Genomic DNA, 25,121 nt, shown 5'->3' on the forward strand with positions numbered 1-25,121 from the left:
AGGCATGAACTAGAGACTTGCAATGGTGACTACGAGGATGTAGCAAGAAGAAAGATCCCTAGCAGACGATCTGATTGCGTTCGTACAGCAGAATTCCTCGCAAATCTGCAGGAACAGGTGTTGAAGAACCCTGGCATTGGAATTCGGGCTTTGTTCGTGGAGTTGCTAACTGTAGTCAAGCCCTGGATAACAAGGGTAGCCAATGGTAGGCCGTATGTATGGCAGCAGGATTCGGCCCCTTGCCACACCTCTGGGAAAAGTCAAAAATGGTTGTCTGAAAATTTCTACGACTTCACCAGTCCAAATGTTTGGCCTCCAAACTCCCCAGACCTTAACCCCATGGATTATTTTGTATGGGGCGCAGTTGAAAAAGACACCAATCGCACTTCCAGTAATACAAAAGCCCAGTTAATGGATAAAATTAAAACAGTTTTTGCGGCCCTTCCCAGGGAGAATGTAGCATCAGCTTGTTCGAGGTTCCGAAGCAGAATTGAAGCTGTGATCGATGCTAATGGTGGTTATTTTGAGTAAATCTTGTTGATAGTATTGTAATTAACTCTGCCTGTAATGTTTTTTGTCAAATCATTAAATTTAATAGATACAAAGAAGATTTTCTTTTTCCTTACGAAACTGTCAAATTTATCCCGAACACCCTGTATAGCCTGCCGACAATGTTAACGCGCCTGTCTTAATTTTCTGACAGTGGGTTCAAACATCCCTGAAAACCGTTATCCAATTTTTTAGCACCGGAGTTCTAAGATTAATCCGGAGCTGCTCCCAAATTTTACTTCCTGATGAATCATAGCGACATCGGAAAGACATCTCTTATTGATAACTACGTTGTGTTTAAAAAAAATAAATAAATAAAATAGTTCTTCATAATTACTGACTTTACGAAATGTAAGTTTTAAAATGAACTTAACAGGTAAGTACTGTATTTTTCGGACAATAAGACGCACCTTTTTACATAGAAAAATCGACTGAAAATTGGGGTGCATCTTATGGCGCGAAGGTAACATTAAAATACGAATCTTTACACTGTACCGAAGTTCAATTACTGGCGCAATATGTTAATAAAATTAGTAAGTACGCTACGAAGGTAGTTACCCAAGTTATCTCGCTGCATGTGGGTGAATCACCGATTTAGAGTGTTAATAGTCATTAGTGTGTAAACATATGCGCTTTTGTACGGTTTATTTGAATTAATTTTTTATAAGTTGTTAAAATGTTTATCTTAAAATTAGAAAAAATGAGTGTAAAACAAAAAATACTTTCATATAACGTGAGTTATAAATTAAATGTGATAAATTATGCAAAACAATATGGAAACAGAGCAGCAGAAAGACATTCTGGTCCACCACCAAACAGAAAAAATGGTTCGTGAGTGGAGAAAACAAGAGGAACAATTAAAACTGCTATGTAAACACAAGAAAACATTCCGTTCGCACCTAGAAAAATGGCCAGAATTAGAAGTACAAATGAAAAATTGGGTAACAAATCATCGAAATATGGGAATATCTGTTTTTACGAAAATGATAATTTTTGAAGCGAAACGATGGGAAACTGCTAATGGAATTTTAGATTTTACCGGATCACCGTCTTGGTGCTTTAGATTTATGAAAAGACACGGGTCATGCATGCGTACAAAAACCACTCTAGCCCAAAAATGCCGGCTGACTATGAAGCTAAAATTATAGAATTCCATAGATTTTTCATGTCAGCGAGAAGGAAATTTAACTTTGAGCTTAATCAAATTGCGAATATGGATTAAGTGCCTCTAACTTTTGATGTTCCTTCAAATCGGACAGTAGATTCAAAAGGCATCAAAACAACAGGTCACGATAAAACATACTACTGTAGTTTTAGCTTGTTGCGCCTACGGAACAAAACTCCCCCCCCCCCCCGCCCATGTTAATCTTCAAGAGAAAAACGTTATCGAGAGATGAAATTCCTCGTGGCATTATTATTCACGTTCAAGATAAAGGCTGGATGGACGAAATAGGAATGAAATTATGGATACAAAAGATATGGGCAAAACGTCCAGGTACGTTGTTTAAAAAGCCTGCAATGTTAGTGTGAGATCAATTCAGAGCGCATAAAACAGAATCAACCGAGAAGCTTCTAAAAGAAATGAATACAGAACCATTCAAAATTTTATGCGGGAAGAGTGGAAAAATGGATGGCAAAGCCAAATCACGATGTTACAGCAACAGGACGTATGAAACGGCCAACAATTTCAAAAGTATGTACCTGGGTGAAAAATTCATGGGAAGCTGTGAAAGAAGAGACGATTATAAAGTCATTTAAGAAATGCGGGATAAGTAATGCGATGAATGGTACCGAAGATGAAGCAGTTTTTGAAGGGAGTGACAACAATAGTTCACACGAAAGTAATACGAACAGTGACATTAACGAGAGTGAAGATGAACTGAATATTGCTAATACAAATGATTGTAACAATAAATAAAAATTAAGTAAGAATTTATAAATATCTTTATATACTAAAATATTTTTTCTTCTAAAAATCGTCTCGTAAATTTGGGGTGCGTCTTATCGTCCGAAAAATACGGTAATTTTCTTTCGATTTTACAATAGAAAGGATAAAGAAAGCAGAGGCTTTGCTTTAAAAAAGAAAGAAAAGTGTTCGAGAAATTTATACGAGCTTAAATATGTAGCGTAGTACTGATTTAATGGAAATAGTCACCCGGCGTAGAACATTATAAAAATATTTTTAAAAATTCCACCTTTCTTTTCCGATCATTTCATGGAGCGCAAATACCCTCCATGTGAACGCCCATGAAAAGAACCAATGAAATCTCGACAACTTGCTGGAAGCCGATGGGAGGAATTCAGTGAGTCGCATTTACAATTTTTAATTCCAGACAAGGATAGTTGTTTCTCGTTTGGCAACTTTCCGTCGCCATCGTATTGTAATGCTACCTTTCTTGACAACACTCAAACATGCCACTTAATAACTGATGAGGTCATCTATGCAGCAGTGTGTGTGCGCGCGCGCTCTCGCTGAGATTACTTCAATTACATCACAGTGCACCCTTTAACTACATCAGCAAGAAACAAGTGGACGCAATCCTACACCACAACTACTTAAAACGCCATGACAAGTGAGGTCAACTCTCAAACTGTAAACTCGCATGGTATACCGAATAGTGCCAAAAATGGACACGTGTTAGCGAAACATTTCGTAATGTCTACGCAATTATAGACTTCAATTACGGTAGCGAAGTTAATGCATAGGCATTAGATGAACTCGTGCTAATCTCGCTATTCATGCTCTGCCTACAGTAATCCTACTTAGTAGTAGTAGAGGCCATTACAGATAAACTTGAATACCAGTTTACTGGGATATAGAATAAATGCATCATGCAACACGGGAACTTATGTTGTTGCCGAACTCAGAAGCAGGTTATCTGTTAAGCAAGTACACACACCTCTGGCGAAACTAATACTTGCTTGTATTCAACAAGCAATATTACATTTCAAGTACCAGATAAAGGACACGAGATAAAATCAGTGGCATTATGTTATATTAAATGATCAGCCGCTACTTAAAAAAAAAAAAAAAAAAAAAAGCAGGGGGGATTCTGAATTATAATAAAAAAATTATGGATATCTCTAATTATAAATTCAGATATGTGCAGTAAGAAAAATAAAAAAAAAAAACCAATGGCCCTTAACAGCAATGGACGTTTATTAAATTACTATGATTAATTCAAATCTTTTCTTACACATTTAGGGCTAGTCTAGAAATTACGCAATGCTATATCCCGAATTTTAAGATCCCCTTCTATATATCAACAAAATGTCACGCATAAAGTTCCTTTCTTCAAAAATTAACAAAGATGGATTAACAAAATTCTACTCTTTCTGTACGCCAGTTTCGAGTGAAATGTTATTTTAATATCTTGATTTTATTGAAAATATTTAATAACAAAATTACTATAAAATATTGTCATATATTCTTAAATGCGTTTAAGATCTTAAAAAGATGCTTTATCGATGTTTTTATTCACAATTAAATGTGTAGACTGTACATAAATTGCACACAGTTATGCAAGTAATATTACGCGCTTTCTAACATGAAAATTTGTTCTTCTTTTAACACTTGGGAGCTTGCATAGGTAAGTTTGCAGCGTACGACGCGGTATATCTGAGAGATATATTCATTACTAGTATGTGCTAAAATGCAATAAAACAAAGAAAAAACACTGCAAATATAGTACATGATGGTACAAATTAAGCGAATATTAAATCCAACATTATTTCATAGCCGAATATAGAAACTAGAATAGTTTCGTGTCGAATATATAAAAACTAAAAGTTTCGGCGGATGCAAGCATTAGTACACTTATGGGCAACTCGAAGTAAAGGTGGCGTAAGCTCCGGACCCTTTCCATTGAACATCTCCTTGGTACTTTTCATAAACGTAACGAACATCTCCTAGAGGAGATGTATGATAAATATTGAATCCAACATTATTTCATAGCTGAATATAGAAACAACAAGAGTTTCGTGCCGAATATATAGAAACTAGAAGTTTCGGCGGATGCAAGCATAAGTAGTGCCTTATGGGCAACTCGTAGTAAAGGTGGAGCAAGTTCCACACCACTTTCCCTAGTATTTTCCATAAACGTAAAGCACATCTTCTAGAGGGAATGTACGACAAAAATATGCCTTTGGCTCTCTATTTCAGTAATACATGATGCTTTATTTATTTTCAGCTACAATCTAAAAATTATTGAACAAAGAATAAAAAAAACAACTAAACCATACTATACTGACATCGGAGGTCGCGGTATCTCTCAGATACAATTTACAGTACTGTCAATATCACAAACCTTTACATAACATGCATTAAACCAAACTGACAGCAAAAAAAAAAAAAAAGTGCGGAATATCACTCGTAACATAAAAATGCACGGCTTCTCATGACCTCCAAGCTATACATTGAATTGTGTAATATTTATATTAAACATTTTGCATGTATCTGTCAGATCAGATGCGGGCTCCCGAGTGTTAAAGGCTGAAGTTACAAAATACCCTGTGCAATGCAATAGTCCTAGTAGTTCAAACAGGGACTGCTCGTGCATAGGCACTACAGCACGCTCAATTTTTCTCGGTATATAAATATATTTATTAATTTATTTATATTTGCTTGTAATATTTAATTTTATCATCAACAATCCTATACAATTCTCTTATTTTGCATAAAAAATAATAAAAATCCATCTTGTAGCACTTAGGAGGGCGAAGAACGCTAGCAGCACACCGTGTTTACCACAATGTCATATTGCTACACGCGCAAGCATATGCACGTCATAGTGAGATGCGAGCTATTAGCGTAAATGCGGCACTGTCCATCGCGCAGTTCCATTGTTGTTTATATGCAGTTTGCGCCAGTAGTAGTGTTCGTAGTGCTTATCGTGTTTACTCCGTCTCTTTAAATATTTGGACATTACATTTGTTATAGTTTTTATTTCAGAACATTATTGGAGTTATTGACAATTATGACCTCAGAAATGCAACCTCAAGAAATAAATAATAAAAATTTTCTTGACAATTCCTATGACATCAGAGCCTGAACGCTGTTTTTCAACATTAAAGAGAATAAAAACATTACTGAGCTTTTCGCTCGAAACAAAACAAGAATGGATTTCATTTTTAAGTAATTTCGAATTATACTAAACTGTATAATTTTATCATAATAAACAATATTTTTTCATGAAACAAAACAAGAATATATTTTATTTGTAAGTAATTTTGAATTATACCAAACTGTATAATTTTATATTAATAAACAATATTTTTTCATTAATTTTTACCATAATTTTGATATTTTATCCAAACACACATACACTGTACTTACAGTGTGTATGTATATTTCGGAAGTTGCAGCACCCCCCACGATTTCAAGCCACGAGCCACCACTGAGCTCAAAATAGTCTTTAGGAAATTTTAGAAGTTGCCACTCACCTTTTATTATGATGATTAATTTTTATTTATCTTTATTCAATATTTCTTACATTAGCAGGATCCGCTAGGTATTCCACTATCAATTGCTTTCACATCTCCAATTGCTGAAATGTTCAGAGCTATGAACAGGTATCTGGCATTGATAAAATATCTGTCATACCAATTGGTTAGTTTGGTTTGTTACACAAGCGTCTTATGTCTGAACTGCATGTGCTCTAGGACTAGTTTATTTTTCAAAGCCCAAGTTGCGGAAGCAATGCAGTGTATGAGCTCTAACTCGTTTATAATTCTGCTCTGGCTATTTTTTTTTTTTTTTTTTTAAACTCAAGAGCAATTTGTCTTAAATACGCTCAATCTGTCTGGTTAGCAGTAATGAATATAGTAGCTCAGCCAACTAACCACAAACGATGAATTCGAATCCCACTGTGGCATGAATGTATCATGGATAATAAAGGACTTATTGCCTACTGTAAAATCACCACTCTGCTTGCTAAAGAGGAAGTGACTTTCAAATGATAGTTTGTAAGCATGCTTGGGTGGTAAGAGACCAAAATCTGAAATGTTAAACATAACAGAGGCAAATTTTCAAAGTCTAGCACGAGAAATGGGCAGAAAAAGAAATGCAATAATCACACGGATTAATGGTGAAGTGACGCTATTCATCAAATTTTTAATGTTGAAGGAATCGTAGGCTGCTTGTACATTTAATAAGCAGAGCACAATTCCAAAAACAATCAAGAAGAATAACCAACAGGTAACACAAGGAGAGGGGGGGGGCAGCATTACTTATAGCAAAATATCGCACAGCAAAAAAATTATATTATACACCCACTGCTTGGAAAGAAGTCAACGGACATCCCCATGGGCAAGGTACATCGTGCGATAGACAACGAGTCACTTGTTTGTAGTCGATATAAACTGAAGGAATATGATGCTTCCAAGTCGGTGCAACTGTGTCCTGGTGAAATGGCTATCTGACGGAATTTGAAAGAAGCGTTATTAGACCTATTTGTTCGGCAAATTGGACTCCCAGGTCAACAATCAGTGAGACCATACTGAGATGGAAGTGCATGCAGTCAGGACGACCCACCACACTCACCGAACGTGACCGTAGGGTGGGGGTGCAATAAAGGATATGTAAACACCGCCATTCGTCGGCCGGCGGGTTTAATGCGGAGTTCCGGGCATTGGCTGAAACACGAATCTGCACAAAAAAAAAAAAAAATTCAGAACACATGATGTTTCCATGGTAAGACCGCAATATGCAAGCCCCACGTTACCCGAACCAGAATGTAGCTCGTCTTCAGTAGTGCAAAAAGCATGTAGTGGGTCGTGGAAAGTTGTGCTATGGAACGACGAATCACGCTACACTCTCTACTGAGCAAATGAAAGGATGTAGGTGTGGCGGATGCCCGGTGAATGTGTCTTACAAGAGTGCTTAGCCCCAGCTATGAAATTTGGAGGTGGCGGTGTGATGGTACTGGTTTGGCCTCGGACCTTTGTGTTCCCACAAACACTGAACACCAAATGATATCTGACCATTTTGGACAATGCAATGCTCCCTATTTTGTGGCATTTCTACGGAACTGACTATTGTCTCTTTCAGCAAGACAATGCACTGTCATAAGGCTACCGATGTAACTGCGTGGTTTGGGGACATGGACGCCCCACAACATTTCAGGATCTCATTACATACCTACAGGAAGAATGGTCCGAAATTCCCATTGATCGATATTGAATTGATGCAGTCATCGCAGTGAAAGGAGGTCTTACATCTTGAGGTGTGGGCATCATCAGGGCCGTACTTACACTTTTTTCTGGGCGGGCGGGGCCCTTCCCTCATTGTTTGGAGCCCAGACCAGAGCTTCGTGCGCCTGTGCATAACTACGACCAGGGCACCATAGCTGTTTGTTCCTCACACTACGGTGTCTGTTGACATTTTTCCAAGCAGTATGCATATATATATAACCGATGCATGGCAGAGTAAACAGCGTCTCCAACTGGCACTGATGGTTGTGAAAGTTTTTAGGTGGTAGACAATTTTCGTATCCACCCAGTATGAAACCACCGTTACATTCAATGAAGGTTTGGAGAGGGGGGGGGGATTATTTTCGGCCTTACTGCAGAAGTCCATCTAAGATAGATGGACTTCACCTCCAATTACTAAAAGATACATAACTACTACTAAATATGTTGGGTGTCAGCTTTATGCTGGTGCGAGGAAAACCGGAGCACCTGGAGGGAAATAACCACAGTTTGAGACCGTGTAACTCAATTCTGTAATAATAATAAAAAATAAAATAAAAAAAAACTGAACAGCAGGAGAATCATACTAAATAATCACGAATTGAGTAGTATTCATTTTTTCATTCATCTCTCATTATGTTTTATTTTTGACATTACACACATAAAACAATACAGACATGTTCAACACTACCAAATTAGATAATCATAATATTTTAAGTTATCATTCAATTTATAAGTATCGAATTATGCCCTAAAAGTACATAGCCACAGCTTCTATAATCAGTTGATCAAGGCTATTCCATGTATATTTTTTTTTACCCTGACACACACACACACACACACACAATAAATAAATAAAATAACTTTTTTATGAAGTTATTTTTATAACTTTTTAATCTTTTTATGTAGTCCAGTGACAGAGCCTGATTCAACCAACATGCCCTGTCTTACATATGCCTTGAATTAACTCAGAAATATCAATTAAATATTCTCTCCATCTTTATTAAATTTGTCAGATTACCCGCTAGCCAAAAATAAAGCTGGGACCCTAATCCAATACTCGCTAAACTAAATACTTGTACAACGGTTTAAATCACTTCCTTTCTCCAAGTGAGGCATCTAATTAATCGTATAATCTGCTGAACTTCACTTTTTGTCTTACCGACATGTTCGGTAACTTTAAATTCGCTATCAACCAACTTTTTTAAAGTCTATTAAACTTGTATATCTTCTTATCGAATATATATGCATTTTTTTTCACATTAAATGATAAGCTCCAGTTCCTCGTTCCAATAAGCATTTTAAGATCTTGTAAGGAAATTAGGTCTTATCAACTGACTACTCCGGCCAACTTTGCATCATCAGCAAAAGTATTGTCATGTTTACACGGTGATCATAATACATTATAAAACTTATGGAAACAACTACCGTGTTAGAGTAAAACTTTAGTTTAATATAAACCAAAATAAACGCTGGGCGTTTCGACCTTCAAATGAAGGTCATCATCTGGAGTAGACATATAGACCAACCGTTACAGCTATTGGCCTGACCTCTGGTGAGGAAGGAAAAAACCTTACTACATCAAAGCTAGTGTCCTATTATTATTATTAGGACACTAGCTTTGATGTGATGTAGTAAGGTTTTTTTCTTACTTTTAACCTATCTATTAGGTTACAAAATTAAATTAAGCTGGAGAGCAACATGTCTACAAAAAGGAACAATTAATAAACAATAGATAAAAATAAAAGATTACTTATAAAAGTATCTATATAAATTACAACTAGTGTGGATAATGTTCAATAAAAGCTGAAAAAATTGCTTCGAGTCCTAAGTCAGGGTTTGCTGGAAACTAAGTGGGCTGAATGTGTGCCATCCAAATTTGGGATTTTTATGCCACCATTATTAAGATTAGGGTGCCGTGAAGGTCGAAACGTCGAGTGTTTATTTTGGTTTATAATAAACTAAAGTTTTACTCTAACACAGTAGTTGTTTCCATAAGTTTCATAATGCATTTATGAATATATTAAACAAGGGTCCTAACACTGATTTCTGTGGTACCCACGCCTAACAATTTGACTCTCTGACTACTTCCCTGAACATTACTGCCTATCATCTGTCAGTCAACGAATTTCTTATCCATATCACTAGGTAATTAATACCGATTTGGTATTAATTACTGATCGGTAAGCTTTTATGTGGAAAGCTATTAATGGCTTTGATAAATTCCAAATAAATCATGCAGCTATTACCTTAGTCATGACTTCGTCATAAAAAGCAATCAAATTTCCTCCCTTTAACGAAACTATGTTGTGATGCGCAAACTTCCAATCAGAAGGAAATTCTCAATTTCAGCGTTTCATTGAAGATCAAAGTGGATTAATTAACCCTGACATACATCTGTTTACTACTCAAGGTTCATCCCTGTCAAAACAATTAAAGATATCAAAAATTTCTTCCTCTTGTAGGTCAATAGGTTCCTCAATGTGTAATTTATACTGCAATAAGCAAGGTTTCATTTTGAAGCAATCTTAACATAAATGGTACTTGGTAGATGGAACTTTGCGATACGAAGTACCGGTAATGAAAAATCGTTCTTCATTGAATTGTACAAAACAGGTTTAAGATTAGATATCATTGTTTCTTCCCTGTGATTCATCTGCTTTTTATGAAGAAGCACAAATACATTTTTGTTCTGTAAATCAAATTTCTAAATAACATATTGCTACTCCATATCACGCTTTTTGTATTAAACCAGGAACCTGCGTCGCTTTTACACAAGCCCTGAAGTTAATTTATGCTATTAGATAAACGGAAGACAACAAAATTAGCATGCATATGGGTGGCATTCACTCGATTAATCGCACATCGAGACGAAAATTCACTCTTGACTAGATGCATCGCAAATGACCGAATACTACGAACTGACTATGCGCGTTTAAATCGCATATTAAGATATTATAAACTTCAACAACAGTAAGTAGAAACTGATGGGGTATATAGGATTTTTAGTTGTGGCAATGATTATAATAGATGGAGCTAAAATTCAAGGCAATTTCCTGTTTCAGGAAGTTTAAAGCAAACGTCCGTGTGTTCATGTCTCATATAACAACATTTCACAAAATATATTTGCTTACTAGTTTTCCTTTTACCTCAGATTAAGGAAGTTTTGTTTGGCGAAAATGTTGCGTGACGAAATTTAGCGAACACGAAATACAGTGGTATATGCGTTTGCTTTATCTTTAAAGCATTTAAGGAATGGGCATTAAGGAAAACTAAGCCCTTTTAATGTAATATGCAATTCGAATATTTAATTAAGACAGAATAAATACTTTTTTTTTTAACGAAACTGGCCAAACGATTTATTCGTTCGTGAATAAAGAGGTCCCGAGGTACAACGGGACATTTGCACGCCTTGAGTGGCAAAGACAATTTGCATGCAAAGAGAAAATTCGATTATTGTCGTGATGAGAGGCATCATAATACATGTACACAAGTAAAGTGAAAAACAGGGATTGCATGCGAGTAGACATAATTTAAGGCAGGTGCAAATCAAGTTTGAGATAAAACCTCCAAATGTTGATATGACAATTTTTCGTTTTCTTTATCCATTATTTTACTGCTAAGTCATCAAACCACTGGAATTCTAAGTTAATGTTCCCTGAAATACCATAACTCTAAAAACTGTTCGGTTATTCTAAAACTGGTGCACAGTTAGTCGTTTCTAATTACAAAACTGTATCCTCTCCAGAAGAAGAAAACCAAAAATGGTTATTTTCTTGTAATGCCTGTGTAGCTGAGTGGTGTGGCGTTTGCATACCACGGCGCTTGGCCGCACGAAGGAAGACTTGGTTTCGAGTGTAGTCGACGACTAGAGGAAATTTTTCTAAGCCTTTTTTCGACCGGTTCCCGAGTTAGTCGATCTCTGGCACGGGCAAGCGGGTTTTTCCTCCGTAAACTCAAGAAAATCGACCGTAGAACCCACATTATTTCAGACATTAAATATATTGTGTTAGGGTTAGGGACCACGAGATGGCGGCACACTTGAGCCGTCTCTCTTCACTGTGTACCGCTTAATTAGTGATAGCCTTGGGCCATCTATCTCTGATTGGTACCAGTGGAGATTGAACTGCCCACTCAGTCTCCAGAAGTTAGATAGGGCTAAATGGCCTCGCCTACTCCCCGTATACGGGAATAAAAAGGCGTTAGCTGATTTTTTTTTCTTGTAATGCTGCAGATGTGAGGACTTTTTCCTTCAATGCCTTTTATCGAAACTAGTATTTTTCACACTATCAGACGAGACAATTAGCCTCCCGTTCTCCCTGCCCAGGTTGAAAATAGAATATCCATATATAATTTAAGTCTGTCAACTGATTCCTTCATATCTACAGGAATGGAGAATGAAAAGAATGAAAGCAATTTCAGTGGTTCATGGCAATGTTTTCAATATATCCTACTCTGAATATTTATGGATTGTTAAATGCATTATCCTCGTTATCGATTTCCTCTCATTAACAATGAGAGTTCACGTCATTCCTTCTAAAAGAGCCACTGCGATCAAATAGTCATAATGTAAAAAACTGCTTTTGCATGACGTTGCGCTGGTTTAAACGTGCATTCGGAACTAGTGTAGAAAATTTTTTCTCTGCTTGTACAACTATTTAAAACTGATATCTCTACCCTAAACTCCGTTGCCAGTCCCAAGCCAGGATGACTACCTGGCTCCGTAAAATCACAACGCTCCTCCAGGGTCAGACTCTTGCGACAAGCCAACTGAGAAAATTTCAAGTCGGCATCACTATGTACTGATGACAATTCATTTTGCACAACGTGCTAGTGCATTCCCCTTAAGGGGATCGCGTACCATCATCGCCCGAATGATACGAACATAATACTAGCACTACCTGCCAGCGTACCAGTCAAGTTAAAGAAGCAAGTCCAAACCCAAAACCAGAATATTCGATTAGCAATCATTAACATCGGTACATTAACTGGCTGAAGCCGCGAGCTCGTTGACAGTTTTAAAAACAGAAAGATTGACATCGCCTGCATACAAAAGACAAGATGAGACGGTGCAAAATCTAGAGATATTGTCCAAAGTAGATTAGTTTATATCCTTCACAAAAGCCTGGGGAAAATGGTGTTGCAGTAACTGTAAGCCAGAGGCTACGTAATTCCATCACAGATGTAGCGAGGATCTCTGACCAAATGATCTTTGTTAAGTCAATATAGGAACTTACAACAGGAACTGCTTCGTCTGTCTACGCACAACTGACGAAGGGTGAATTCTGGTTAGACCTTGAAAGACATCTTCAAACCATTAACGACAATGAACAGATATTCATTGGAGGAGATCTAAACGGACACGTTGGCTACACAAGAGATGACTTCGAACATGTGCACGGTGGGCAAAGATATGGCGTACGAAATGAGGAAGGTACTAACATCCTAGTATGTGAAGAAGCCCCTGACTTTGCAGTCGCGAATACTTTTTTAAAAAGAACTTCCCACCTAATTACATATAGCAGTGGAGGTCGAGCCACAAACTGATTGTTGATTGGTTCGTCGGCATGATCTAAAATGGATAACTGACGTAAAAGTCATCCCATCAGACAATGTGACTACCAACACCGTTTACTAGTACTAGATACATGGATCCGTCTACACCAGCATTGTATAAGACCAATCATATAAAATGGTCGAAATTAATGAAACCCAACTGAAGACTTCACTAGGAGAAGCACTAACTACAGACTTCAACCAAACAATAAATGACATCTGGAACGCATAAGCCGAGCGCCTATAAGATCTGGCTAAGACAAGAAACTGCTGATTATGAAACCTAAATTTTGTAACAAAAGCAAAGGTTGCCTCAGTCAAAGCTAAGTACTACCAACAGATAATATGATCAACTGGACACATAAGAAGGTGAGAAGCAAATATATCGCCTTGGCCGGACGCGTCAACGTTCTACACAAGACCCTAGGGCACATTATGAACATCAAAGATGCTGCAGACACCGAAAGATATATTACATCGTTGGCGAAACAACTTTGATAAGATCAGTAATGAAGAGTTCTTACATACCACCACTGCAGTTACAGCAGCCCCTGGACCCCCTATCAGCACTGATGAAGTATATAATGCGGTCCATCAAATACAAGGACAGACCCAGATGATGTACCAGCTGAAATCTGGAAGCTACTTGGACCACAATGGCTGAAAATGCTGTTTAATAAGATCAAAAACGAAAATGAAATACCAGCATAACAATTCCTATCTGGAAAGGCGGGGGGGAACATCAGTGACTGCTCAAACTATAGACCAATTCGATTACTATGCCATACAATGAAGATTTTCGACGCGCGGCTTAGAGCTATCGTCGAAAGCTCACTAAATCAGTGTGATTGATTAAAAATTGTGGAATAGATGCAATCCACGCCATTCGGCTCTTAATGGGGAAACATTTAGAAAAGAAGAAAACGTGCACATGGTTTTCCTAGATTGAAAAAGGCATTCGACCGTATACCACACGATCTCATCTGGATGGCATTGAGGACACATTATGTACCTGAAGCCTATGTGCAATGTAAAAAAATGCTATATCAAAATTTCACTAGGCAGTATGCTGCGCAGAAGGAAAATCTGACATCTTCCCAATAAAAGTAGGAGGTGACCAGGGATCTGCCCCTCTCATCCCTGCTCTTCATCCTCTGTAGGGACACTAACTAACCAAGGATATTCAGAAGTCACATCCCTGGGTACTATTTATATGCTGATGACTTAATACTTAGCACTACATCGCAAAATGAACTTCAACATCTCGTACAGAAATTTAAAACCTGCTTATATCAGTTTGGAATGAGACTTAACATCAAGAAGACCGAATATATGCAAAGAGGTGAGCAAACCGACGGCACGCTCGCAATAGACTGCGTGAAGCTGAACAAATGCACCCAGTTCAAATACCTAGGGTCCACAGCATTAGCTCAAATGACAATACAACAACAGATGCTGAAGTCCGAGCCAACGCTGCCTGGATGAAGTGGAGTCACTGGAGTTCTCTGTGATAAGAAGATCTCACTACACTTAAAATCAAAGATCTAAAGAACAGTCGTTAGACCAGTAGCCATGCACGGAGCAGAATGCTGGCCAACAACAAAGAAACACGAGCAAATCCTCCATACCAGAAATGAGAATGCTGAGATGGACACTTGGCGTCACCAGGCTTGAAAGAATACAAAACACCGATATACGTAAGATCCTCGGCATCGCACCAATAACAGAAAAGATGCATGCCCAAGATGGTACTGCCACGTGCTACGGAGAAATGAAATATCTGAAATTTCTCATGGCAAAATCGGCCATGAGGCTTAAAGTCGACGGCCAACGACACGTTGGCTTGATCGCTTAACTAAAGACATGCGCAAAGCAAATGTCAACAGTAGAAATGCTCAAGGCCGTGCAAGATGGTGGAAGCAGTGCACACGAGCGTACCCTGCCTTATAGCAAAACAAACGCTAGGAAGAAGATTCTACCCTACAATAGTATTATCCCATGAAAATCGTTCAGCAGTGGGGAAGGAATTAAGTTCCCCATGAGGTAGTGACTTTTTTCTTTTCTTTTTTTTTTTTTAAATGGTCGGTTCACCTGTTGGAAGGAGGGGAATTGTTGGGATAAATCCAACAACTCCGCATAAGATCGACTGACTTGCCTTCGGCGGAAAAGCCTTATAAAAAGGTTCTTCGCATCCCAAACAGAATTCTAATCCGGGTCTTTCCAACCAAAGAGAATCGTCGATACCCTCCTGTGAAGATGAAACTAACATATTCAAATGAAAAGGATTAAAATAATCCATAATCATCTTGACGGAATCTGATCCCGACTCTTTCGAACCAAGGTCATGTAACCAACTACATACGGCATACTAAAAACCTGAATTACTTTATTTTTATTTTCCAAAGACAGAGAAAGGAATGGCACCGATCGCTGCAAAGTTTCTTTATTATAGTGTCTCACAAGAACTCGTAACCGATAATACTTTCCCTGTCTAGCTGGTAAGTGTCAATGACACTTGCACGCCACTTATCGATCAAGGAAAGTCGACTGATCGCGCAATGTATTCGACGCTGAAATGTTAGTTTCTCAAATTAACAAACTGAGAACGACATTTCCTAAAATAATCTTTTGCCAACAATTCCGCTTATTTACAATGTCAAAGTAATGAAACGAGTAACACTGACCTAGTCTGTACTAGTATATGGAGTCAGCGAAATTCCATTACTGATCGCGTTTCTGTTTCAGATTCAGAAAATGTGTAAATACCATAAATTCCACATTTGTTAAGAGTGTTCAATAAACTAAATTGCATTGATTTCAAATCTTAATTCAGTAAGTGAACTCTTCTGTGATTAGTCTGACAAATGTGAGGTTTGGGGGTCAAATCATTACGTAAAAAAGTAAAACTGAAATAAATACTTGAGTAGTTTAAAGATCCCTATAAATATATATATATATACAGTACAGGTATCCCTCGTATAACGCGGATGTTTGGTTCCATAGAAATGCCGCGTTATATAAATCGCGTTATGCGAGACTCAGATCACATGGAAAAAGTAGGGTTTGGCTGCGAAGACGGTTTTTTTTTAATTATATAAACAACAATGATATATCCAACAAAAAAATATTTTTATTTAATTCAAGTAATTCATGTAAGTTAAGAAAACCAACTGTGAAACAAATACATAGTACAAACTTATAAAAATTACAAATTGTACATAAACTTCATTGCACATAATGCATAAATGTTTTAGGCAAAATAAAATAAAGTGCATATTTTAATCGTCATCACTGTCTTCAAAAATAATATTTCGTAGATGTTCTTTATTTACGAGTAGCCGGACATCATCATTTGAAACCTCTTGTACATCATTTCTATAATTGCCATTGCATACTTCGGCTGGTTTAGTTATCAAGTAATAAGACCTTGCTTACCACTATGCTACAATTTTTTTTATTAAGTTCATAATATGGAGCTAAACAAATATCGAATTGTCTTGTGAATTTTCCGGAGTGCTCCATTGAGGGATCATTATCTGTAAAATAACTTCCTAACTTTATTGCCTTCTGCTAATTTCTTTAAAATGAATTCTTGAATGGATTCATCACAATCAGAATCTTCGGTAGAACTTCCCCACTATTTGGTTTGACGTCATCTATTAATTATATCAGTTCCTCCTAATTTAAATCTATTTCCCCATCAATTAATTCACTAATTTCGTTTTCAACCATATCGCAAAAGCCCTCTTCACCAAAAATGTATGTATGCAAGGTTTATTATACAACTTCCACTGGAAGCACGACATTTTGTTCCAGAATGGCGGCAGGCCATATTTTTTTCCAGCAAGCATTCAGAATAGGACGTTGTAATTCCTTAATGGACAGAGAAATAATTTTCACACAATTCAATATTGAAAACTCTTTTCACGCTTGAGGCAATGTCATGTTTGGATTAGATTCCATTTTTTCCAAAATTAATTGGAATGTTCGACGAATATAATATGACTTAAATGTTGATATTATTCCTTGGTCGAGTGGTTAAATAAGTGAAGTAGTATTAGGCGGCAAAGAAAATTATTTTAATATTCAAATGTCTTAAATGTGTTGGGTGGCCTGGTGCGTTATCTAAAATTAGTAGAATTCTGAAGTCCATATTCTTTTTCTTTGTGTACCAGATGTAATTTTCTACATCTGGTACAAAACTTGATTCCCAATTTTCAAACATGCTAGCTGTAACCCGTGCCTTTTTGCTGGTTCGCCAATAAACAGGTAGGACTTGTTGAGCGATGTTATAGGAAAATTTTAATTTTCGCTTCAAGAGAAATGGAGTTTCTTTTCAATGTTGTTTTTTTTTTTTTCCTTTCGTTGCAGTTTTAGTGGCGATTACTAGAAAAATAATTTTTTTTTTTACATAAAAATAGCACGAACTCACCAAAAAATAAAGTGCTCAGCTTGAGATTAACACATTTGTGATTTTTTAATGCGCTTTCCTGGCAGGAAACGAAGACAATTTTCAACAATAAACTTTATACGGTAAACAATTGACATACATACGTGTTAAAGGGTATTTCCTTAATATAAATTCGCTACTTATAACTACATTCGCAATACGAGCAGACACAAATTTAACAAGATAAAATTTGATTTTTAAGTAGCACGGTGAAAAATATACGAAAAGATAAAGAATTACTAACTTTATCTTTTCGTAGAATAGATATAGGTAGATAATTTGTAGAATTTCTTATATCAAAACCGCGTTGTATAAGTACCACGTTGAACAAGAGTTATTACAATTTGTAGACCGCGTTATATCGAAACAGCGTTGTATAAGTACCGCGTTATACGAGGGTTGCCTCTATATAAAAGTCAGTTCATTTTTTTTTTTTTTTTAAATTAATCTCGCATACCAGAGGCTGCAAAATCAAGGCATAACGGTGCCATGTGTGTAGACAAATCAGAATAAAACAATAACAAAAGTAGAATGTTCACAGGTTTAATCTCTCTCTCTCTCTCAGCGATTACTATCTTATCGGCATATTATACAGTTCAATTTTTGTTGCATGTTTTTGCAAAAAGGTGAATGGCCGCTACTCATTTGAATTGGTATTGCAATTTCACCAATTCTTTGAAACCTAAAATATTTGTGACCATTTACGCCTCAACTTCCAAAGAGTGTTGTTTCTTGAAACACCGATCAATCATATATACTGTATATGCAAAAATTAAAAACATACTAGGATATAAAGTTCAATGTTAAATATGTTTCTACCGTTGCCCAAAAGCAAATTAACACTACAGAATCCAACATTTTATTTTTGGAATTACTAGAAAGGGATTGGAAGGGGATATCAAACGGCACATTTTCGATAGACAAAAGCTTTCTACCACTGACTGGCATTCGATTTCCTCATCGGGATATTGTTAGGAGTGCTGGAATGAGAAAGTCCCCAAGGTCAAGGCCTCTCTCCTTTGAGAGGAGGCAGTAAAGATATTCATTATTGAATTGCTCTACTGCTAAAAGCATCTGGCCTATTGGATGCCTCATGCTTTGATAGCTGTATTTCTAGATTTCGTTTAATGTAAATGAGATCAACGACATCTTTTTTTTTTTAACTTTTTCTATGAGTCACTGCAACAATGTGTGAGAAAGAAAGTAAGCGATAAACTTACATACAGTTATAATCTCCCCAGATTTTCTCTTTCTAAAAGCACAACATTATATCCATCTGTTGTTCCAAAGCGTTGCTTGCTTTATTTATTTACTTAAAAAATATATATCTAACATATATTGCATCAACTATTAAATAATGATTACAGGGCAAATACCTTGAAGCATGCTGCGATAGGCACCATCAGTAACAGCAAATATATGGGGAGGCACCTCATGGCGTTTTTTGCCCTTATATAGCTCGATCACTTTCTCTGTATAAATAGGCAATTTCTTATAGGGATTGACAACCACGCAGAAGAGGCCGGAGTAAGTCTGAAATAAAGAAAAGAAATAATTATGACACTATAAAGTTAAAACTTTCTAAGATCGTGGGGCAGCAATGAATGAACTCTGAGGAGTTAAAAAATAAATAAATAAAAGACATTAATATATTACTAATAAATAACGTTCAATTGTCCGACGGAAAAAAAAAAAATGAAAATAAAATAAGATGCCTTTCTTGAAAGGCTGCCAACCTTGATTTAAAAGAAACAATTCGATTCCACATTAAAAAGAGCACTACATAAAATATTTTCTTATACGGAGAAAGAAGAAAAACAAAATGATCATCGAATATTTAATAAGCTGGATGTTTTACTATTACTGCCCTTCCACCAGTAGACTTAAGTCCATCTAGAGTGGCTACACACACACACACAGTGGCTATGCTGTACGTGTGTATGTGTGTGTTAATGCACGCGCTTCCAGAAAATGAGGTCCATTCAGAATTTACTGTCAAATAAGATATGGGAGAGGGGCCGAACATATGTGGTAACATAGACACTCATTAGCTAGCAGTTGGCATTTTACTTTCGTTCCTTTATCGTTTATCTTCTACGAAGAATTTATGAGTGCTGTGAGAGGGGGGGGTCCCGCCAGTTGCGAGGTTCGTGACATGATACGGTTTTTGTTGGCAGAAAACAATAGTGCTGCAGAAATTCACCGACGACTGTGTAAGTTTAGGCAATGGTGTCGTTTCCGCCAAATCGCTCTTCATGTACACTGTCGCGCTCTTCTTTAAACAAACGAAACTACTGCATAATCTTACTGACACTCATAAATTACGTTAGGTCCGTAAACCTTACATAATCGTCGGTGAATTTCTGCAGCACTTTGTCAAAATCAGTCATCAATAATTTTGTCACAGAGGAACTAGATGGAAATAGTGTGACATATTTGGATTTTAACAAGACTTCTAATACTATGCAACGCAATCATCTCATTTACAAACTACGGAAACTGAGCATAATGCTCAGTTTAGACTTTAGCACTGAAGATAGGAAAGGCCAAACAGCAATAAATTTAATGGGTATGCTTCCAACTAGGCTCCTATACATACCGACCACTGAATTAGAACCTCTATGTAGATGTACATAAGTCACTATGCAGCAGCAGCATATATGCAACATACTTTGTCACATGCGTTGCACGTGTTCTAGGCAACTCTTTGAGAATGTAATCATGTTCAGCATTTAAGAATGCAATGCTGATCAGTAATCGCCAATAGTGTTTATCACAATGGAGAAAAACGATCTTTAGGAGTTTGATAAACAGCTTATTACAGGTGCCCTTCTGGCTGGAGCCACCATTTAAAACAGCAGAACTGACTAATTTGTCAAAAGCGAGATATTGCGGGTGTTTAATCAGTGGGAAAATAACCCACTTTGCTTGTCTAAGAGGCGTAATTACGGTCCTAAGACAGTCTGACAGGAACAAGATCGTCGTTTGAGAAGGCTTGTACGGACAAACAGAACCTCCTATGTACATCAATTGACGACTAAAGCATTTAATAAAGCCATTCCCATCCATAATCTCACCGAACTATGTGCAAGGAATTGAATCGGTATTGGCAGTAGCATCCTATACGGAAAGATTTCTGAGAAGAACCAGAAAGTTCGTCTATAGTGGTGCCAAGAACACCGTGACTGGAGACAGGGAAAAAAGTCATGTAATCCGACGAGTAACAATACACCTTGTTCTGTAGGCAGTAGTTTGGCGGGAGCCCCATTAAGCAATGAACCGAACTTGCCTTATAAACACATCAAGGTTCTCGTGGCATGTCATGTTGTGGCGCATGTTCTGTTGGTACGTAACGGGTCCCGCTGATTTTGCTGGAAGGTCGAGTGTCTTCCAAAGAATATTTGAACATTATTACCGATCAAATCCATCCAGCAATGCGGACTTTTTATCCAGCAGGTGGCGTTTTTCATGGACGACAATGCTACTGTCCTTTGCACAATCCAACAGTGTGGCTCAGCGAACACGACAGCGACTTCTCCTCCCCATCTTCCCTGGCCAACACAAAGCCTGGATCTGAATAAGAAGATATGTGACATGTTAGCAAAACAGATCGGGGTGGAAAGTCCTCTTCCGTCACGTCTGAGCCAGGTAAAAGATTGTCTGGTGAACGTCTAGTATGTTGAAGTAGATATAATCCAACACCCTGTGGAATCTATGCCAAACTGCATATGTGCGGTAATTCGAACTATAGGAGGTCCAACAGGGTTTTAAATAAAAGTTACTAATTCAGTGGCCGGTATGTGTATAACAAAGATGTAATGATGGACCCATTATTCTATTTAATGTAATGATATTTACTAATGAAAATTAAGTTTAGCCAATGTCTTGAGCAGAGAAGGAATTTTGTTTGGAGACGGAGGAGACTACGAATACAATATGCTACTACTGACAACGTTAAGTAAGAACGAATGCTTTAGAAGACTTAATAAAGCATTTCCCTGGTCAAAAGAAATGACAATTGCGATTTAACTTAAAACGTAAAGATAATAAAATTTCAAGAGCTTTCGTATTTGAATGAACTGAAAAGAGTAAAAGATGAAAAATTACCTATAACAGTAGTGCAAGCCAGCACGATTTTAAAAAAAAAAATCACGTCAAAAAATCAATGCTATCACATTCACTGTCAATTTACTTCATTAAGGGGGAGAAAAATGAACAAGTTACCTGAGCAGTAGAACTAGTCCACCCACACACGGCACTAATGGTCGTGCAATCTTTCGAGTGTGAGTCAGATTACATAACTACTCGTATTAATCATTCCGCTGTAGAACAAACAGATTTCATCTGGAGTATACATTCAAATCAAGTCTCAGAATATTGACATAATGACAAAAGCGCAGAGGACAGTGACGAAACTAATACCTGCCATAAATGGTTACTCTAAGGTTTACACTTTGTAGGTCACAAATGTCGGAGATCCTGTAGCTCAATCGGTAACGGCAATACTCTTTGGCTGACAAAAACCTACGTTCGAATCCCTTATAACAGGCGAAAACATTTATAAGATCTTTTCAACTGAAAGAAACTACTTTTTCATTATCAAGCCAGAAGATCAAAAAAAAAAAAAAAAAAAAAACACTGAAGTAGGTTTGTTGGATTATTGCAGAAGAGAACCAGACAAATAAGAGGATACTTGAAGTTTAGAAAACTCATGGAATTTAAGCTGAGTGCAGAGATATTTTCGCATTTCTCTAGAAATTGTGCACCACGAGACAGTTAAAGGTCTGTTAGACTTGCGCATTTAAGAATAAACAATCAACGATTCAAATGAACGTTGGGGTGTATTGTATACTTAACAAATTCAAGGAGGGTCCCCTAAACCAGCGCTTACCAAACTGTGGGCCGCGGCCCCCTTGGGGGCCGTAGGTTTTGTTGAGGGGGGCCGTGATATAATGAAAACAAATTTAAAATGTTTTAAGACTAAGTAGATTTTTTTTATTTTAACAGAAACGTATTCAAGTTTTATTATTTCTTTTTTGTTATATTTTAATGGAAAAATTCACACATTGGTGTTGGTTCGCAAACTTTGCTTCCTGCGTATTTCGGCGCTTAATGAATATTAGTAAATATTGCTTATTCATATGTTTCATTTCAAAGCAGTGGTTAATTGTATTTACTTCGAATGCTCTCCAGGGAAGCTCCAAATCTTCCTGTCCCTTTCATCACGCGTTCGTAATCAGGGACTGTTGATATTGACTTTATATACATATCAAAACTCGTTTTATATTATCACTGTCATCCGAGATAGTTTTCTGTTACCAATAAAAGTTTCGCATATACTTCACACATGAAAAAAAGCTTAAACAAGTTCATGTGGAGAGATAGTAACTCGCTTGCATTGGTAAACAACAACACTCCCTAATAGCCACTATACTGCAGAGGCAATAAAAACAAGTACTTTTATTATGCCAGTGAATAAGGTATGAGAAGTCTGTGTAATATATTCTCAACAAATAGTGCAATTAGAGACAACTGGGATAAAAACACTAATTAATGAATCACATGTCCCCTCATACAGAAACTATGCTGTATAGACTGAAACAAAACCATATTTTCATGGGCAAACACGGTATCTAACTAAAAACTATTGTTATTTATTAGATGTGTGTGAGTTCGATTTCCCAAGGCAGCAATAAAATTCAACCGAACGTGTTAAAATTCGTAAAAGTGTTAAAACTAAGTAATATATATATATATATATATATATATATATATATATATATATATATATATATATATATATATATATATATATATTGAATGTTATGGCAGTTTCACATATGGAATTCGGTTGAAGAGAGTTAGCATTTCCACTCAATTGTCAGCTATGCTTTTATCTTTCGGTTGCGCCATCTTTTAATACTGCACCAATCATATGCACCTTTTTAATAACCTGCCTTTGATTTCTGTTTCGCATTAGGCTTAATTACCGTAAAGGGAGAAAAGTCACAAAACAGAAAGATGTTCCTGGTCCGGGGATTCCCTTATTCAGGTAATATTCACTAATTTCATGTTATCAGTCTGTGGTGTGCCAGTATCGGTAAGTGGTGATATTATTTAATCTATTCTACGTTAAAAAATTTAACCCTGAGATGGATAAGTGGCTGATAAAAAATAAAAAAAAATCAAGCGAACAATCAGAAGAAGCAGAAACAGACTCAAAAAAAAAAAAAAAAAGTAAGAGGCAAAAACGGTAAGAGGCAAAAAATGTATTATATGCATTTGATTTTTGCAATATTCGCTGTGTATGTTTTGTATTGAATATAAATACAATAAATATTATAATAATATATCTCTCTATTACGATTTTTTTCCGAGGGGGGCCGTGAAATATTTTAATTTTTGCAAAGGGGGTCCTGACATCCAAAAGTTTGGGAAGCACTGCCCTAGACAAGTATTTGAAGGACATAACATTTAGCATAACTTTGTGTGGGGGAAGGGGGGTTGTACTTAGGTAGACTATTTTTTATCTGAATGAATGGTTATTATCTTAGGCCTAATGCTTTTATTTCAAACTATTTAATCTGGTAAAATACTCAATGGCTGCATACAAACTACGCATGACATTTTGCTCAGGATGATTATTTATGGTTTTAATGGCACAAGGACAGCATAGGTCAGACTGCGACATATCAAAGATTATAGCAGTACACAAGGTAAAACAATCAAAAACATCAATGCCCGCAGAGGGATTCGAACCCGCGACCTGAGCAAAGCCGGCTTGGTTGGTCGGCTCTGCTCAGGATCGGGTGGTTCTCACAATCGTCTATAAACTTAGCTTCTTTGCTACATTAGATTTAATAATTCTAACTGAAGTGCTGTTTCCCTCTCTGCTTGGAACTTCGCCGTCCCTCTTGACAGAACTGGAATGCTATCACATTCACTGTCAATTTACTTCATTGGGGGGGGGGGAGAACAACAATTTGCTTGAAACACATCAACTGTATGTGTTTCAAGCAAGTACAAGGCGAGAGAATCGTGAAAAGTACAAAGTTTGTTTATCAACACAAGAAAATAGAAAAGGGGAGGTGTATTACTTATATATTTCAACTAAAACGCTGAAACTAATATATTCCAATTACATTATGTATGTGTGTGTAACATTTTGAAGGAGATTAATCTTCGGACTCACTACAAGCATTCTAGAGCTGAGTGTTGGTGAAAATGTGGCTGCGATCTCTTGCAATTCCAGAACCAAAGCAGTTCGAACATTTATGAAGTTCAAGGACCTTTTAAAGTTATATCTTTCGTTACAATGCAGGGATTTTCCCCTTCTCTAGATCTATGTTACACGATTTTGTTTGTGCAACGTTACATG

The 25,121-nt window shown here is 36.9% G+C and overlaps 1 protein-coding gene across 1 annotated transcript in view; it reads right to left on the minus strand.

Annotated features, from left to right (window-relative positions):
* The window catches only part of zip (myosin heavy chain 10), a 517,797-nt gene that overhangs the window by 408,615 nt on the left and 84,061 nt on the right, over nucleotides 1–25,121 (minus strand). The window contains exon 2 of the mRNA XM_090411020.1: nucleotides 19,120–19,276. Coding sequence (XP_090267146.1) covers nucleotides 19,120–19,276 — 157 coding nt within the window. The remainder of the gene's footprint in view (nucleotides 1–19,119; nucleotides 19,277–25,121) is intronic.

Source organism: Typopeltis vanoorti, chromosome 21, assembly GCF_054136105.1.
Source record: "Typopeltis vanoorti isolate ZY-2024b chromosome 21, IOZ_Tvanoo_1.0, whole genome shotgun sequence".
In the NCBI taxonomy this organism is placed as follows: domain Eukaryota; kingdom Metazoa; phylum Arthropoda; class Arachnida; order Uropygi; family Thelyphonidae; genus Typopeltis; species Typopeltis vanoorti.